Source organism: Coregonus lavaretus (assembly GCF_964263955.1).
Source record: "Coregonus lavaretus genome assembly, chromosome: 31".
Taxonomy (NCBI): Eukaryota; Metazoa; Chordata; class Actinopteri; order Salmoniformes; family Salmonidae; genus Coregonus; species Coregonus lavaretus.
Window position 1 is genome coordinate 29,208,958 of NC_140018.1, and position 16,673 is coordinate 29,225,630.

Here is a 16,673-nt window from a genome sequence, read left to right on the forward strand (position 1 = left end):
AAACTGCGTCCCCAATGGGACCCTATTTCCTACATAGTGAACAATAAAGGAAATAGGGTGCCATTTGAGATACAACCACTACTGTTTTTTAAAATGTCTGGGTGATGAGTTGTTGGTTTGGTGTTTGTCTAAATGTACACGTTTGTGAAAAGTAACGTATTCTCGGAAGACAATAAATAGAATCTAATCGAATCTATAATCTAAGGTCGCCCGCAATCGCTGGAGGATTGCCGTGCTGATGATCTCCATCGTTAGGTGGCTGCTCGCCGAGAGGCTGAAGGGAGGAGGCACCACCAGCTCAACCTCCCCCCCAACCAACACCACTACCACCCACTCCAACACCTCAACCACCTCTCAGGCTAAGAAAGGATCCGAGATCATCAGGAAAACTGTCAACATGCCAGCCTTCTGTCCACAGGGTGTAAACCCTCCATTTCACTCCCAGGCTCCATGTCAGTCTCCAGGGTCGGAGCGTAAACTCATTATAATGTACGCTCAGGGCGCCAGGGTCCCCTTAATTTCCCAGGAGGTCCGGGAGAAGCTGGAGTCTCACATCTGCCGCAAGCAGAGCCAGCGCCTCTGGGGCTTCCCCAAGTTGGTCACCAGGTACGTGGGCGACCTCACGCCCCTGCAGCCCCCCACCTCCTGCAGCAAAGAAGACAGGAAAATCATGGGCAACATGACTGACTGCCAGGCGGTGTTCTCTGGACGAGTTCTCAACACAGAGTTCAGGTTGAAGAACAAGACTACCAAGCCAGCGGGGGAGCCGAAGGCTACTGCAGCTGTAGCTGCAGCAAAGGACATCTCACCAGCCATCAGACCTGTGGAGAAGACTACCACCACCAGCACCATGCTCCAGCCAGCCGAGACCCATGCTACTAAACCACCCCAGACCAGACCCTCTCTGAACCAGCCCTCCGCTGTGATGACCTTGACCCCGGAGGGACAATGGCTGGAGAAGAAGGTGAGGAGTAAGTGTATGGCGGTAAAGCTCAAACACTTCCCTGGCATGGTGGCCCAGTCACACCACTCCACCCTTGCCTGGGCAACCAGCCAGCCCACCAGGAAGCCCACCCAGGTGGCAGAAGCCTCCACTGTTGTTCGGAAACGCCCAGCCCCACTCAGACAGAGGGATAAGGTATCATTCATGGACCAGGGGGAGATAAGGCACCTTGCGGACAACCTGATCATGAAACACATGGAGCATCTTCAGAGGCAGGGAGTGACAACCCCTTCGACCCCCTTGGCCCACACCCAGGGAGTGACAACCGCCTCGGCCCCCTTGGCCCACACCCAGGGAGTGACAACCGCCTCGGCCCCCTTGCAAAGCTCTCACAGCCTGGCTCTAAAGACCTCGACCGGCACCGCCACTGTCTCACATCCCCACCCTGCCCTCATTAAACAGCTGGTGCTGGGGAGAGCAAGTGCTGGTGCTGGGGAGAGCAAGACACCGCAGGCTCCACAGCGGTACAATGTGAAGCCTAGCTCAGCCACAGTCAAGGTGGGAAGACGCTGCAGCATCATCCAGCACTGAGGTCCAGAGGGCTCCTGCTGCCTCCTTTGATTAGGCCTCCTCTCATTTCCTGCATATGGTAGCTAAAGATGTATCCAGAAGTGAATAGTATGTATTCTTTCTACCAAATACATTGTTTTGCATTTCACATGATTTGACTGTTTGTTCTATAATAATAATATGCCACTTAGCAGACGCTTTTATCCAAAGCGACTTACAGTCATGCGTGCATACATTTTTGTGTATGGGTGGTCCCGGGGATCGAACCCACTACCCTGGCGTTACAAGCGCCGTGCTCTACCAGCTGAGCTACAGAGGACCACAGTTCTATGAGTAGAGTATGTGTCTGTTCCTGATGAATATTGATTTTGGGCTTATTCATTTTGGTTTGTTTTAAATACAACAGGCATAGTTTAGGATACAGAAAAAATGGGTTATATCATGGTGCACTGTTTAAAATACACTATGTCAAAACAGAGTATTTTATACAGCCACATAGATACAAGCAAACACAGCTGACTGGAGGTGAAATAGCAGCGATATTGATGCTAGAATACACTTTACAGTATCAAACTGACATGTTGCCTCTTGAAGGTCTACTGCCGCTTTCCATTTCCATCTCAGAGCTGTTAGCCCAGTGAGCTCTTTTCCCAGTGACCTGTTTGGCCAGTTAGCCTATTGGAATGACAGTTGTAGGTCTATCTTTATGGACGTAAACAGACCAGTTCATTCCCCGGTGTTATTTTTCAGTCTATGCTTGTAGATTCCTCCAGATGACAGCACAAAGCAACACTACCTTGAGGCCAGTGAGAGCAGACAGACAGAGCGATACTCCCACTCACTTTCGCACACCCCCCACATACAAGTATTTACATGTCGTGCACATGGAACGATACCAGAACTAAGAGGACGCGTGCTAAATTATACCTGACCACTTTAGCTGGAGTGTTACTATAAACAGACAGGATTGACCAGTCAAAAGTAGTGCACTGTGTAGGGAATAGGGTGCTATTTAGGATGGGCCTGAGTCACCTCAAGGAGTAGGACCTTGTTACTCAGCTTCCAACAAAGACAACAGAGCAGATTTCGAATACAGTGCCTTGATGAGGCTGATGCAGGATCAGTGCTGTGGCTCTCTCATAATAATAATAATATAATATGCCATTTAGCAGACGCTTTTATCCAAAGCGACTTACAGTCATGCGTGCATACATTTTTTTTTTTTGTGTATGGGTGGTCCCGGGGATCGAACCCACTACCTTGGCGTTACAAGCGCCGTGCTCTACCAGCTGAGCTACAGAGGACCACAGGATCCCTGGAGTCCTGTCACACGCTCCAGCAGACTGGGATTGAGAGGAGAGTCAGGAGGGGGAAGGGGGGCAGAGGGTGTTTGTCTCACTAACTGTGTGCTGCATCATCTTTTGACAGCTAACATTTACATCCCCACTGTGTTCTCTTGCTGTTCATATATTTATGCTAATGAGAATCCCAAAACCCAGATGTCACCAACGGTAAAAAGGTCGCAATAAATAGAGAAAGGAGCACAACCTGCAATTCTGAGCCACCTATGCCATGCATGGAAACTCACCTGCGTCCCAAATGGCACCCTATTCCCTACATAGTGCAAAACCGTTGACAAGAGCCCAGGGCTCTTGGTCAAAAGTAGTGCACTACATAGGGAATAGGGGTGCCACTTGGGGGCGCACACTTAGTCATCTTATGCCAGGGTATTCCAGAAGATCATTCTTCTCAGATACGCATTTCAACACAGATGTGACACATACCGTGCTTCAATGTATTATGCAGTGCCCCCTAATCTGATTTTGATGACATGCTGAGCCTGAGGTACAGGAAGGTGATCACACCTCTCTCTGTGGCCCGTACACATAACTGATGTACCACACATTTGGCACAATAGTCACTTGTGATACAATGGAGAGTTATTCTGCACAAAAATAAATTATAACGCACAATGGTTGTGTAAAAATCTGTTATATCACAAAAATATCAGTTGTATCAAAACCATTGTGTCAAATCATCAGTTGTACAATCTGAGTGTCTATGAGTAGAATTCTATGTAGAAAACCTCCTAGTGTCAAAATGATAGACCCAGCGTTGACAGGATAGATTCTGATGTTCCTCTCTTTTCCGAAGTTAATGAGATATGTAATATTGATACCCTCTGCACCCAGGGGTACAGCTCTGTGTTCAGAAAGATAATATCATGAGCACATCATCAGCACAGAGGAAACTGTCTAGAATACAGTTGCTTTCATTCTCCTGTGAACAGCACCATTCTCTGTGATCCTACGACATTGAACAGAGACCTTGGGGGAACAAAAGCAAGGAGACTTCTTGATAATTGGTTACCTTGGTGAGGTTTTCATGGCTCAGCCACATCTCTCATGTCAGTGGCTATTTTCATGTGTACTGGCTGTTGCCAAGGTAGAGAGTCACATAACATCAAATGACCTCTCAGGAGTGTCACTATCATTCACTACTCTGCTCTGAGGTGACCATGTGTGTAAGGACCACAGTAGACCATGGGAGGTACTTCAGCTGGCAACTGGCCCTCAGAACCAAGGCACATGCTATGGTGCATTGGAAGAAAACTTGTTGGAGTCTCAAATTTTACCCGATTGAACCCTGGTCAAAAGTAGTGCACTTCGTAGAGAATAGGGTGGCATTTGGGACGCAGACCTCATTTGTCATCTTAGGCCCTCGGAAACCTCTCATTAATCAACACTGTTGCAGGTCGTCTTAATGACCTTAAATAGGAAGTAATATTCCACTAAGGGCAGCCAGCAGCAGCAAGACGTGACACCTCCCTCTTCTGCTACCTGTGGCTTCATATTAAAGCTGGATATTAAAGCCACCACACAATTACAAATTACATATTCAGTGTGACATTTAATATCCCACACAATGGAATACACCAAATTAAAAAGTAATTGCCCTAGATGAATATTCAATGTTATGAGGTTTTTGCTATGTGTAAATGCCCCCCATTCGTTAGGGTGGCTAGGTTCTCATTACAAAGTGTCAGCACAGTGGCATGAATATACTGATTAATTCTCTTCTCTCTCAAGTTTTTGGATGAATTATCAGTCACACCCGACCCTTGTCCTTGAGCGCCTACAGTATATATATTCAACAAACAAATCACTTTTGCCTTTCTGTTCCTCTCCTCTTTGTTCCGCTGGATGGACAATATTATGCAAAGCAGAAAATGATAATGTATGTAAAACACCTCACTGTGAGCCACAGCATTAAAGACCTGGAAAATCAAATATTCATAAAGAGGATTACTTTCAAAGTGCGCTTTCTCAGGAGTTTATTGAGGACCACCTATTTTGATGTTCACTGATATCACTCTCGCCTGAGGGGATGGAAAATGAAAAACCGATTGAGGCACGTTTTTATCATCAACCCCCTTGAGAGGTTTACTCTAGCGTCCACCCTAAAAGGATGGTCTGTTTCAGCGTCACCGTTCCAGCTGCCTGGAGATTTAATTAGCATCAATACCAAGAGCAGCACGTCTCTGCTGCGCCCATCTCTCTTTTCATCTCCCAGCCTTCAGATTGTGACATAATTGACAATGCTGTATACGTCCCAAATGGCACCCCATTTACTCTATAGTGCACTACTTTTGACCAGGGCCAACAGGGAAATGGGTTGATATTTGGGACGCAGGCGCTGTGACCAAACACAACAAAGAATCTCATTAATCATGCAGAGAGCCGAGGGCATCAGAGGAAGACCAGAGCTGTAAGTGGGAGACAAACAGTGTGGCTGGCAAGGGGACAGTCAGTGGCAAAGCTAGAGGCACTTCTGAGGGAACTATACGGTAGGGGCACAGATTGTGGTAACTACGTATGTGGCCTGGATCCAAACTAAATGGTAAGAAAGCCTTCATAGAATGGCCCATCTCCTGTTTTTGTAGCACAAGGCAGCTTGATGTACCAGTACACCCCCTGGACAGGATGCTAGTCTGCCAAAGGGGCTTATCACCCAATCAATATCCTTAACCCTCCCGTTGTCCTAGGGTCAAAATGACCCGCCACTGTGAGTCTTTAAAGGAAGTATCACTGCCGCCTCCTCACAAATGATCCAAAAAATATAAAAATTAAATAAAGTTGGTTCAACACAGTGGCGGGTCATTTTGACCCTAGGACAACGGGAGGGTTAAGTGCCAAACAGAGAGGCATCTGTCAAATTTTTTAAATATTTAGTATGACTCGAAACTGAATTGCTCAAATGGAAATATTCTGTTTGGATCCAGGCTAGTAACTTTGTGGTTATTTCATATATCACTTCTTCCATTCAATTATGTAATGCACTATAATACAGGTCCAGATTCAGGTATACAGTGTGGATAACATCTAGTGGAAATCTTCACCTGGAGTTTGTTTTGATAGCCTAAATAACAGAATCCAAGCTTCATTAACCTGCTTCATTTGTTTGATCTATTCTCTCAGTCTAGATAATGTAAATAGAATGAACTCATTAGAACGCATTCTAGTTCTGTGTTCAGGATGAAAACCATGATCTGATTGCTGTATACTCTATAATCATGAAACAGCTGGATCTAGATAGGGTTCATGTATGGAAACATCACTAATAATTGCCTTGCCTTCATTTATCTTGTACTGTAGACTCAGGAGAATGACTGGTAAATGGCCTGGGAAATACTCGGTTTACTGTACACACATACTGTGTTAGTATCTAGCTAGATATCAAATAGTGGATTTAAAATTACACACTAAATCTATAGCACGTTGCTTAGCTTCATGAACAAGGGCGACACCTAGTGACATCATCCTGCATTAAGTTGGAACTAGAGGTCTGCGCAGTACTCGTTTCTTCATACCGCATCCGCTATCGCAAAAACGGGTCCCAAAGCCAACCACTGTCCCGCAATGTTATTTTAAGCATTTGTGACGCAGTTCACTTGCTAGCCATGGTCCCAGCAATTGTGCGCCCTATAGGCAATATTAAAATGCGCAACAATAACTATGAAATAGGTTAAATTACCAGATTCCCACGTGGCCCATTATATTAGGCTATCTGTATTACTGGGCTGTATCAGCCAATATGCTAGATGTAGTTTGAAGAGAGCAGAGTTGGATACTTTTAAGATGGAGAAATATGGGTGGTCAATATTTATTTCAAGGCAATGTAGTAAACTACAGCCTAATCATATTTAGGAAGTACATTTCCTTGGACATTTAACCGTCCCGTTGTTCTCCGCCCATGCTTAGGATATAGCCTAGCCTACTCTGTAATTGAGACCACAGGCGCACCTGATCTTGCACGTATGGCTACTGAACTTGAAGAAGCAAGATTTGATGCCATTCCACTGATTCTGCTCTAGTCATTACCACAAGCCTGTTCTCCCCAATTAAAGGTGCCACCAACCTCCTGTGGTGTAATCACTTTAAAATTAATTTCCTTGGAAATATAACTGCCACGTGATTCTCCCACATGCATAGGCAGCCTACTCTATTTCAATGAGACCACACAAACTAGGCACTTACTTGATCTCGCACTCCCAATGGAGGAGAGGTAGTCTACTAAAGTTGAAGCAGCCAATTCTGAAAGTGTGCGAATATTGCGACAAAGATGTGCTTTTAATACAATAGGTAGGCCTAGGCTAACGCATACAAAGCAGAAAGACGACCATATCCAAATAATCTACATGCGTGCATACATTTTTTTGTGTATGGGTGGTCCCGGGGATCGAACCCACAACCTTGGCGTTACAAGCGCCGTGCTCTACCAGCTGAGCTACAGAGGACCGCAATGATCTCTGTCAGGACCCAACTGAAAGCCAAACAGAGGCCATGACTACACTTGTCAGACTGAAAAGGTTTTTAATTATTTACAAATGAAAATACACCATAACATCAATCTCCCTATTTATGTAATTTACAAATGGACAAAAAGTTATCACAAAAAATACTGAAAGGTTATTCAAGGTACCCAATTCAAAGTAAATCTTTTGTATTTACAAATGGTGTAGAGATGAGACATGGCAGTAATACCAATCCAGGGTCGTGTTTACAACGTTTTGTTACCGAAAACAAAAACAAGTGTTTCTTAGTGGACAAGTTCACACAGCATCTCCTTGTTCCACTCAGTTTCAGACCGCTTTCATTCATTTTATACCTCCTGAACAGCACCCAGGGAGTTCTATCTCCGTGCCGACCTACTTTCTAACAGCTGGATGACCAGGCGGGTCTTCAACGATGGCAGCTTGTTGCTGTAGTTCTGTTGGAGCACGGTGCTCAGTCTACTGCGCAGGCTCCGCAGGCAGGGCAGGGAACTGCAGTCAGGCACATTCAGCAGAGTGTGGAAGAACTCTGTCCACAGATCACTGTGGGGATTTCTGGAGAGGAGATGGAGGGAAGGGGAAAGTAGTGTGAATTTGAACTATGCTGGAAATATTTTGGGTCAAAAGGCGGAGATGTTTTCAAAATGCAAACAAAAATATTCAAGTGATTACAGAGAGAGAAAAAATATGTTTTTTACACAACCACAACAACAACCAGTGAAACCATAAAAAGCCATTAGCACTCCTCCTTAAGAGTTACCTTCTAAACACTGAGTTTGTCTTCCACACACCACCCTCCTGTGTTACTTGCATGTATGTTCCAAAAATCATGCAGTACACCGTTCCAGCTATTCCAAAGTAGTCCGTCTAAAACACAAAGAAACGTAGTTAATATTCTCAACAGGTCGTATCGGACATCCACCATATCACTAGAGGACACGCACTTGACACGACAGACACACTTTACCTGGTAGTTCCATGGTCTCCCACTCTGCATCTCTGTACACTGGAAGCCTGAAGTCATACACTTGGCGGTGAACGAAGTGCCCTCTGGGAACAGAGTCATGTCAATGCTCTGACCCAGGTCAATCAGGGCAAGGCCATGATCCAGATTATCTGGGTCAAAAGACTTGTTCTCCAGGAACCTAACACACAACAGGCAAACAATTAGCACAGTGAAGAGCCACTGGTAATCCCTGGTAGAGTACTGCATCCATCCATTACTAAAGATTCCCAGAGACATGACCACCAGTAAGGAGCCATCCCTACCTATCTCCCAGCAGGAAGTTGTCTGGTTTGATGTCAGCGTGAACGATGCGGATGCTGTGCAGCTGTTCCACCATGTGCAGGATGCAGACAGTGAAGTAAATCACCAGAGGCTGGGGCATCACCTTGTCACTCAGGTTCTTGTACAGGTTCACAGCGTTCTGGAGGGGAATAATAAACGTGTTTAACTCCTTTTAGTGCTCCGGTGTGGCCTCTTTTTGGGTGCATCCCAATTATATTTTATTTCTCCTGAAGTGTAAACTTGTTCATTACTTCCCACAAATCTAAAAGCATTGGATTGGTAGAGGCATGGGCTACAGAGAGTTTCCATCATATTTTTAATACCAGTCATTTCCTTTCAAATCAGTGAAGGGAAGTGAACAAGTGCACACTTTGAGATGTAGCCCTGATGTTCAATTGATTGATAAAGTCTGGTGGGTGATGAAGAGGGGTTACTACCCACCAATAGGGTGCCACAGTTGTGGAGCTCGCCCAATAGCACGCTACCGTTCTGGAAGAGGTGGGCAGAGTGGAAGTTGTTGAAGAGGTGGCGCACGCTGGGCTGCAGTCTGGCATTCAGCTGAGTGTTGATGTAAAACTCCCACGGATTGGCTGGTTTCTGCACCTACGTGTACAGATCAAGACACATACAAGAATTGACAATCAAGCATTCAATAGGAATGCATGAATTGTGAGGATAAGGTCACTATAAAGCCGTCATGTTATCAGGCCTTACTAATGGCAGCACCAAAACAGTCACTACTCATTTCATGAAAGGTCAGTGGAGTCACCAAGTTAAAATTAATATAAAGTCAAGATCCATCCTACCTTTAAAATCATCTTCTCTGAGGTTGTCAGGTCAGTTGCCTGGTAGACCGTGGCAAAGGCACCCTGTCCGAGGACGCAGTCAACCCGTAAGGAGCCTTCACCTGTGGATGACCATCACAGCGATTTTCAGATTTTAAAAATGGGGTGAAATTGTTTTTAAAGTCACTGCCTGTAAACACACCAAGACTTTCTTACCCATTTTGATGGTCATCTTGGGTGCGATGCTAGGGACTTTGCACTGCCAGGTGATGAAGTTTGGCTGGGAGGGGAGTGGCATGGGCAGTTTGGAGAGCAGGGAGGAGATCAGCTCCTCATCCCAGGGGTCGGAGAACTGCGCTACAGCCACTGCCTCTTGAACTGCTGGACTCATGGGCACATCCATGTTCACCTTTGACCCTTGGTCTGGGCTCATAGGAATATCCATGCCGTACCTCACCTCTGGAGCTGGACTCATAGGAATATCCATTCTGAACCTTAATGACGGATGGACTGGACTCATGGTACCATCCAAGCTAAACTTAGATGGTTCTGGACTCATTGGGATGTCCATGGTCTTCAGAGGGAAGACATCTGTTCTCTGACCCTGACGGGGATTCATGAAGGCATCCAAGTCCAGGTCGGGTTCAACGCCAACCTCTGGGCTTTTGACCACTAACCAGTCTGGCTTGGGTGCACACTCCGGGCTCATGGGGATATCGAAGGCAGGCGTTGGGGCTTTCTCTGGACTAGTTGAGACATCAAAGTTGGATTTGAGGGCATAGATCTGGCTCTTTGAAAGGGATGCCTCTGCCACAGATGCATGCTGTGAGAGAGGACAGGCTGGCTTTAAAGACTGCTCTGGGCTCACATAGACATCCCAGTCTGGTTTAGAGGCCTTGGGAGGAGGGCTTTTGGCCCCTGCCCCCTCAGTATGAGACAGTGGGGCAGTCTGGTCTCTGAAGGACAGTGTGGCCGGGGCATGATGCTGCACCTCAGTCATGGAGCAGGTAGCCAGGCTTCGCTGGGCCTGGGCCAGCCCTTCCCCCACGATGGTGCCCTGCTCAGCAAAGCCCTGTGCCCTCATAGAGCACTCAGCGCCGGTCTCAGATAGCCCATCAGGTGGGCTCTGCTCTATAATAGGGCTGAGGGAGGGAAACAAACTCATTATCTTCGCCATGGATGCAACTACATGTGTTTGCCCTAAACACTTGACTACACCTCAAAAACGTTGACCAACAAGCATTCAGAGTGAAAACATACAGTACAATGCAGTTACTGGTAGTCTACAATATCAGGTTTCCGGTAAGTACCTGAGTTTTGTGGGCTGTCGCAGGAAAGGCCCCTCTTCCGGACCACTAAAGCCTCTGGGGTGATCATTTTCTAGTGGGAGGAGAAAGAAACAGAGCCAAAAAAGGTCAAGTACTTGCTTTAGACCACATTGTTGTTCTGAACTACAGACACCTTATGTCAGGTGAGGGCATTTGATTTCTGAACAGCCTATGGTTGCATCCCAAATGGCACCCCATTCCCTATGTAGTGCACTCCTTTTGCCCAGTGCCCTATGGTGGTAATTGGGATGCATGCATCCTATGAATGAGCTCAGATAGAGGGCTACCTTGGTCCTGCTCAAAGTTCCAGGAGGAAGGAGCTTTATTTTGGAAGGGCGTGGAGACCAGGTGGGCCGACAGGGAAAAGTCTCTGGTGCTGTTGGGGCAGTTGGCCAGGGAGTTGAGGGAGTTGTAGCGTGCTCCCCACATAGTGCTCTCATCTGGTATCAATTCCGACGGAGATTCCTGAGCAAACACACACACGAAACGATAAAGGTTTGCATTGTGTACACAACTTAAAATAACCCAACCATCATTATTCTTTGAGTCCTTGCTGAATGAAATGGGTATGTCACCATGTAATTGTGCACTTACATTTTGTTTCTCTGGTTTAGATAAAGGGATTTCTGCTAGGGCCCTTGGTGGCTTAGCCTTGTCCACCATAGCAGCACTAAATGGAGCAGGAAACGCACAATAAAACAGTGTTCATAAATTTACTTTGAGAATTAAAGAGATAGCAAAGAAAACGGGATGCCGGAGAAGAACCGCATGCTTCACCTGCAGTTCTCCTTGTTGTCGTTCTCATCCTGAAAAATGGCAAAAGGCACTGCACTGGGGGGCTTGCTGAACAAAGAGGCGCCTCCTTTAAATAAAAATGAGAAAAATAAACCAGACATTTAACCACTGTATGTAAAATAAAAAAAGGGCGACCTGCCATTATGCATCCCTTTGATTGATTGTTGTTTTCTTTTACCTCTCATTTTATTGTTTTACTGTAAAGTGTTTTGCAATTTTAAATGCACTTTTGATTTGACATACAGACTGAAACAAAGGTTTTGAGAAGTTCCAATCAAAGGGGGAATTGAATTACCCATTCTCTGGTAGACAGCATCAAAGCGCTTCTCCGCCTGATGCATTGGCATGCTGGGGAACTGGTCCTCCTGCATGAGGGTTGGAGCCTGGAACATGTCCATGATAGCATCTGGAGGGGAAGGTAAAGAGGTGAGATACTAAGGACCATATAATTAGGAATTAGAATACTAGAATGGACATGAACCTTCTTATGATGGGATGATAAAAGGTCAGCCATTTTGGTCAGGGAGTTGGTCAACCATGGTTTGCCAGTGCTGTGATAAGAGTGTAAAATAATGAATTTTAAGAATGTATCTGCACTGTATGTTTGTTAGCTACTGTAGCTAGCCAGCTAGTTTCATTTTTCAAATTAACTGCCAATATGCCAATATTCCATTCAAACAATATAGTCAATCCACAGCCATTATATATTTACATTTACATATATCACATTCCTTACTTTTATTTTCCTGCATAAGTAAAAATCAGGATTATGACACTACTGCCATTCATTCCTCCCTGACCAATTTGGCTGCCATTTTCACCCCATTCTGGAACTTTTATTCAGGTTATGACATAGCCCCTCTAGTAATTTAATAGGATCTCTATGCTAAATCTCCATTGGTTGTACTGCCTTTACCACACAGATGTATGGTAATACATTGGAATATCTCCACCAAAAAAGGGATTCGGTGTAGCAGATAGCACCACGGAAGTGATTGTTTTTAGCACCAATGTTTTTTTCTGCCTTTGAATTTAAAATCACCAATATCTGAACACAACACACTTTATGACTGAGTGACCAATAAATGTATGAAGAAATGCCTTCATTTGAGCAAATGAATAAGAGTTGAGTTCCCAACTCACCAAGTGCCTCCCGTGTGTTGACTGTGGGGGATGGGAGAACCCTGGACGGGGTGGCTTGAACCAGTCCTAGAGAAGTGTTAGGAGTGATATGGGACAGGTTCCCAGTCCCTCCCTGTGACACTGACAGAGAGAGTGAGGGACGGTGTAATTAAACCTTTTAATTCACATACGGAAACCAATGAGGGGAAGAAAGGGCCCAGATTATGATATTTTACTTACCATCTAATTTCACCTCTGACTCAGTAGCTTCACTGACAGACACCTCACTGGAAAAACAAAGAGAAACGATTAGCTTAGATGATACAATTAATTAAAAACAAATTCATTATCTAAATCTCTGAGGCGTCTCGTCCCTGACAGAGCTAAAGAGGCTAGAGACACATAATACATTCTGGTTGCAAATAATTACACATCTGAAACCAGGACTAATCTAGAGACATGATGACTCATTATTACTTACTGATGATCTCTGCCATTGTGCTGCTGGAAGCTGCTGCTGAGGTAGTTCCCTAAGCCACCGAGGTGGGACTGGGAGCGAACATCCTGGCGAGGAACTCCCCCGTGCTGCAACTCAGATCCATAGGCTGCTGGCTTCTGTGGGGACGATCCAAATGACAATCCAATAGGCTTAGGGATTTGTCCTGGTTGGGGTTGAACCAGAGAGGCCTGTAGAGTATATGGCTGGGGAGCGACTGAAGATGGTTTTGGCGCTTCTGTACATTCACGCAAGTGACCCATTGGTGCTTCTGGCAGGTGAAGGGAGCGACTATGGGAGGTGTTTTCCTCTTCCACCTGTCCAGATGGGGGAGAGGACCTCTGTGAGAGCAGGGTGTCTGTGATGGGAACCCTGAGACGGTCGTGCTGAAAGTGGGCCTCAGGTTCCCTCACCGTGCCTTTTCTGGGGACCTGTCCACTGTTCAGTCTCAAGCCTGGAGTGGGTTTAATGCCGAGGTTGTTTGAGAGTGGAGGGTGCCTAAAGGACTGTTGGAGGAACTCAGGATTCAGTCCTGTTGCAGGTGTGCAGGATGCCTGAAAACAGAAGTGCATACCACATTTAAAAAAGGGTCCTACAAATTCTAGGGGAACCACAACAATCGAAACAACTGAAGTTAAGGAGCCATGTGGATTCTCCTACCTGCACTGGTGGAGCAATGGCTGAGCTTCCCTGGCCTGTAGAGCTCACACCGAGGTTACTCTCCAGCTCCTCCAGCAGTTGGTTCATCCTCATCACCTCCTCCTCCTGCTCTCTAGCCAACCTCTGACGTTCCCCTGGTAATATAACAAACAAACATAGGTCAAAAATCACAGTTGGCACTGTACTGGTGAGGTACACACTCACCCATTGGTGCATTTGATTTAGATAAAGGGTGTCTGTAAAGGATGTCATGTGGCCAGTTCATATTGATGTCTGACTACACAATAAAATACAGCCTTGCATTTCTACTCTGTTAGAGGAGTGCGATGCAACAGTGCTGGCTAGGAAGTCATATGACCCTACCAAACTCTCTCTGCTTCTCCACTTGCTTGCGTCTCACAAAGTATCGTCTGGCTCTGACCTCCTCGAAGCAAAGTTCAGACCCTTCACAGACGAGGTCTTCAGTACGGTACATCGACACTGTTTGCAAGTTTACAGCCGGGCCTTGATTGGGTTTATTTACCACCACATTTTCAGACCGGGAGATTCTGCGGGAGAGTTGTTTCATTAGAGGGAATACAATGTAACTTCTCAAAAAATATATAAAATGTAGGGACAAGAAAATGTTTTGGTATTATGTCTAAAGACTTACATGCGAACTGTTCTGTCTGCAGGGAATTGGGATAGACCTTCAGGGTCCTGTGTCAGAAAAATATATATTTCTCTGTTGATCACTTTTTATGAACAAACACATGAGAAATGAATCTGAAGCTATTTATAAACATGTTGAAGACAGAAAAATGTGGTAACTGACCTTGTACTGTGGGCTAGGCTCTCTGTGGAATTGCTGCTGATTTACCAAGTGAGAAGTCTGAAGAGGATTCCGTACACCTTCTGTTTTCATAAATAAATTCAGTTTAGATAGTGGATACGTTAGTTTCCTTTTATGAATTCCACAGTCAAAGAACCGGTCCACAAGGAAGAAAACAGTCTCACCTGATGCCCCTGTCCCACCTATAGAAGTCCTGGTTTGGAACCTCCTGTGAATACATTTAGATGTATCAACAATAAACACAACATTGAAAGGCTAAAACTTTTCATATCAGTTTCATTCAATAGAGTCCTTAATTTTGACATGTAATAATTTGCGTTCTAACTAAGTGTTGGAGGTTACCTGTATTGCTGAAGGACCGTGTCAGCTGGCTCAGCTTGGTTCTCCATGGCTCTCTGGTAGACGGCGTCAGCCTGTTGAAGCAGGCCCTGCTGCTCAAACTGTTGAGCCCACGCCACATAGAGGACTGCAGCTCTGGTGCCAATACCCTTACTGTATATGTGGCTGTACAGTTTGATGGGCTCATTGTAATAGCTTGCACATTTGATGCAGTAGTTTACGTATCGAATGTCATTGGAGTAGCGCTCCTCTTGGAGAAATCTTTGTACTAGACGATCTAGCACAAGAGACATCCCCTTGGAGTCTTCAGCAGGTAATCTCTTCTCTAGATATTCAATAAACCTGAAATAATGCAAATGTATGGTAAAGATAGTTACACACCAACAAATATTCACACAAAAAATCAAGTTATGTTGCTCCCAAACCAAGTGAGATTTGCATGTAAAAATCTATAACCCTTAATTGTTTACTTTTGGTGGGTGCCCCCTCTATGAAGATAATAATGGAATATAACGCATGCACAAGTTACGGTACCTGTCCCATGGATCTAGGGGGTCGTCTCCAGTATAGTTGCTCAAACTTTCCTCAAAGCTCCTGTAAAACAAATGAATTTGATTAAAACTCAACCGCAGGTTTGAACCGCTTTCTCTTCTGTTCTGCTTAACTGTTAGCTAGCTAACTTCTAGCATGGATGACAATATGTTTATGTCAATCAAAACCAAGTATTACTGTAAGTTGTATCAGCGAAGAAACTCTAATATCAAATGTTGTATTATTCAGCAAGCAGGAAAATAGGAAATAGTTACTTAACATTAGTTGGCTACTGTTAGTTAGCTAGCAAGGAATCAGGATTAGCTGGGTGGGGAAAAATAAAAGCAGAGTTAGCTAACTAACGTTAGCTAGCTAGCTACGGAACTTACTGTAAATGCGAACCAACATTCATGGTGTGGACTGAACAGCCGACTGGCGGTTCCCACTCCAATATCCAACAATACAAATATGAGCAAATATAAGTTATATTAATTCACTAACTAAATGTTAAGTATTACATTCACGTCGCTAGCAAAGACACTGGTGGCTTATTCTATCTGTGTCGCTAGCTTGGCTTGCCATTGAGCTATAATAAGAACGGTCTTTGCTGGTAGGGTATTTCAAATTCCGCGCTTAGCTGATACACTTCAAAAATCAGCGTAAAAAACGAATGCATCCAATCAGCGCCTTTGGAGCGAGTAAACGCGATTTCATTGGCTGGATGAAAAAATATATAATCATTTACCTAGTCATACTTTCGCTAATGCCTGAATCTGCAAATTTGAATCGTTTGATGAATTTGACTATAAATACTTCCCTAAACTCTTGCATCAAGTCAAAATTTGCTATATCTTAGAAATTCATGACAACAAAAATAAGCTTTTTGGTCTTAATTTAAGGTTAGGCATAAGGTTAACAGTAGCTAGAAAGATGTTTCAGCATCTAGTAATTGTCTCTGGCCCCCTCCCAGATAGGGGGAGTGATGAGCTCTACAGCAGTCTCCCGACTCAATCCCTGGTTGAAAACTGTTTTCTGCCCCTCCCAAAAGATGGAATTTGTTGATAATTCTCCCTCTTTCTGGGACTCACCCACAAACAGGACCAAGCCTAGCTGGAGGGGTGCTCTCATTTTACCTATCAACATAGACAGGG

General features: G+C 44.9%; 1 protein-coding gene across 1 annotated transcript; it reads right to left on the reverse strand.

Annotated features, from left to right (window-relative positions):
- Positions 1-7,368: 7,368 nt before the first annotated feature.
- On the reverse strand, positions 7,369-15,989 carry bub1 (BUB1 mitotic checkpoint serine/threonine kinase). Its single transcript, XM_084149626.1, has 23 exons — positions 15,912-15,989; positions 15,526-15,585; positions 14,995-15,333; positions 14,817-14,860; positions 14,635-14,714; positions 14,473-14,519; positions 14,184-14,368; positions 13,821-13,954; positions 13,146-13,714; positions 12,905-12,951; positions 12,686-12,805; positions 11,838-11,948; positions 11,525-11,609; positions 11,342-11,417; positions 11,035-11,212; positions 10,730-10,799; positions 9,636-10,561; positions 9,441-9,541; positions 9,076-9,237; positions 8,616-8,773; positions 8,314-8,491; positions 8,107-8,213; positions 7,369-7,901 (listed from the first exon to the last, which is right to left on the reverse strand). Exons 1-23 carry the CDS (start codon positions 15,932-15,934, stop codon positions 7,706-7,708), a joined length of 3,996 nt encoding a protein of 1,331 aa, XP_084005752.1. The 5' UTR covers positions 15,935-15,989; the 3' UTR covers positions 7,369-7,705.
- Between the last annotated feature and the right edge of the window lie 684 nt (positions 15,990-16,673).

Coding starts and splice junctions, on each gene's coding strand:
- bub1 (XM_084149626.1), bottom strand. CDS start 15,934: ATGAATGTTGGTTCGCATTTACA. Junction 15,586..15,911: donor AATGTTGGTTCGCATTTACA/GTAAGTTCCGTA, acceptor TTTGTTTTACAG/GAGCTTTGAGGAAAGTTTGA. Junction 14,861..14,994: donor ACGGTCCTTCAGCAATACAG/GTAACCTCCAAC, acceptor ATGTATTCACAG/GAGGTTCCAAACCAGGACTT.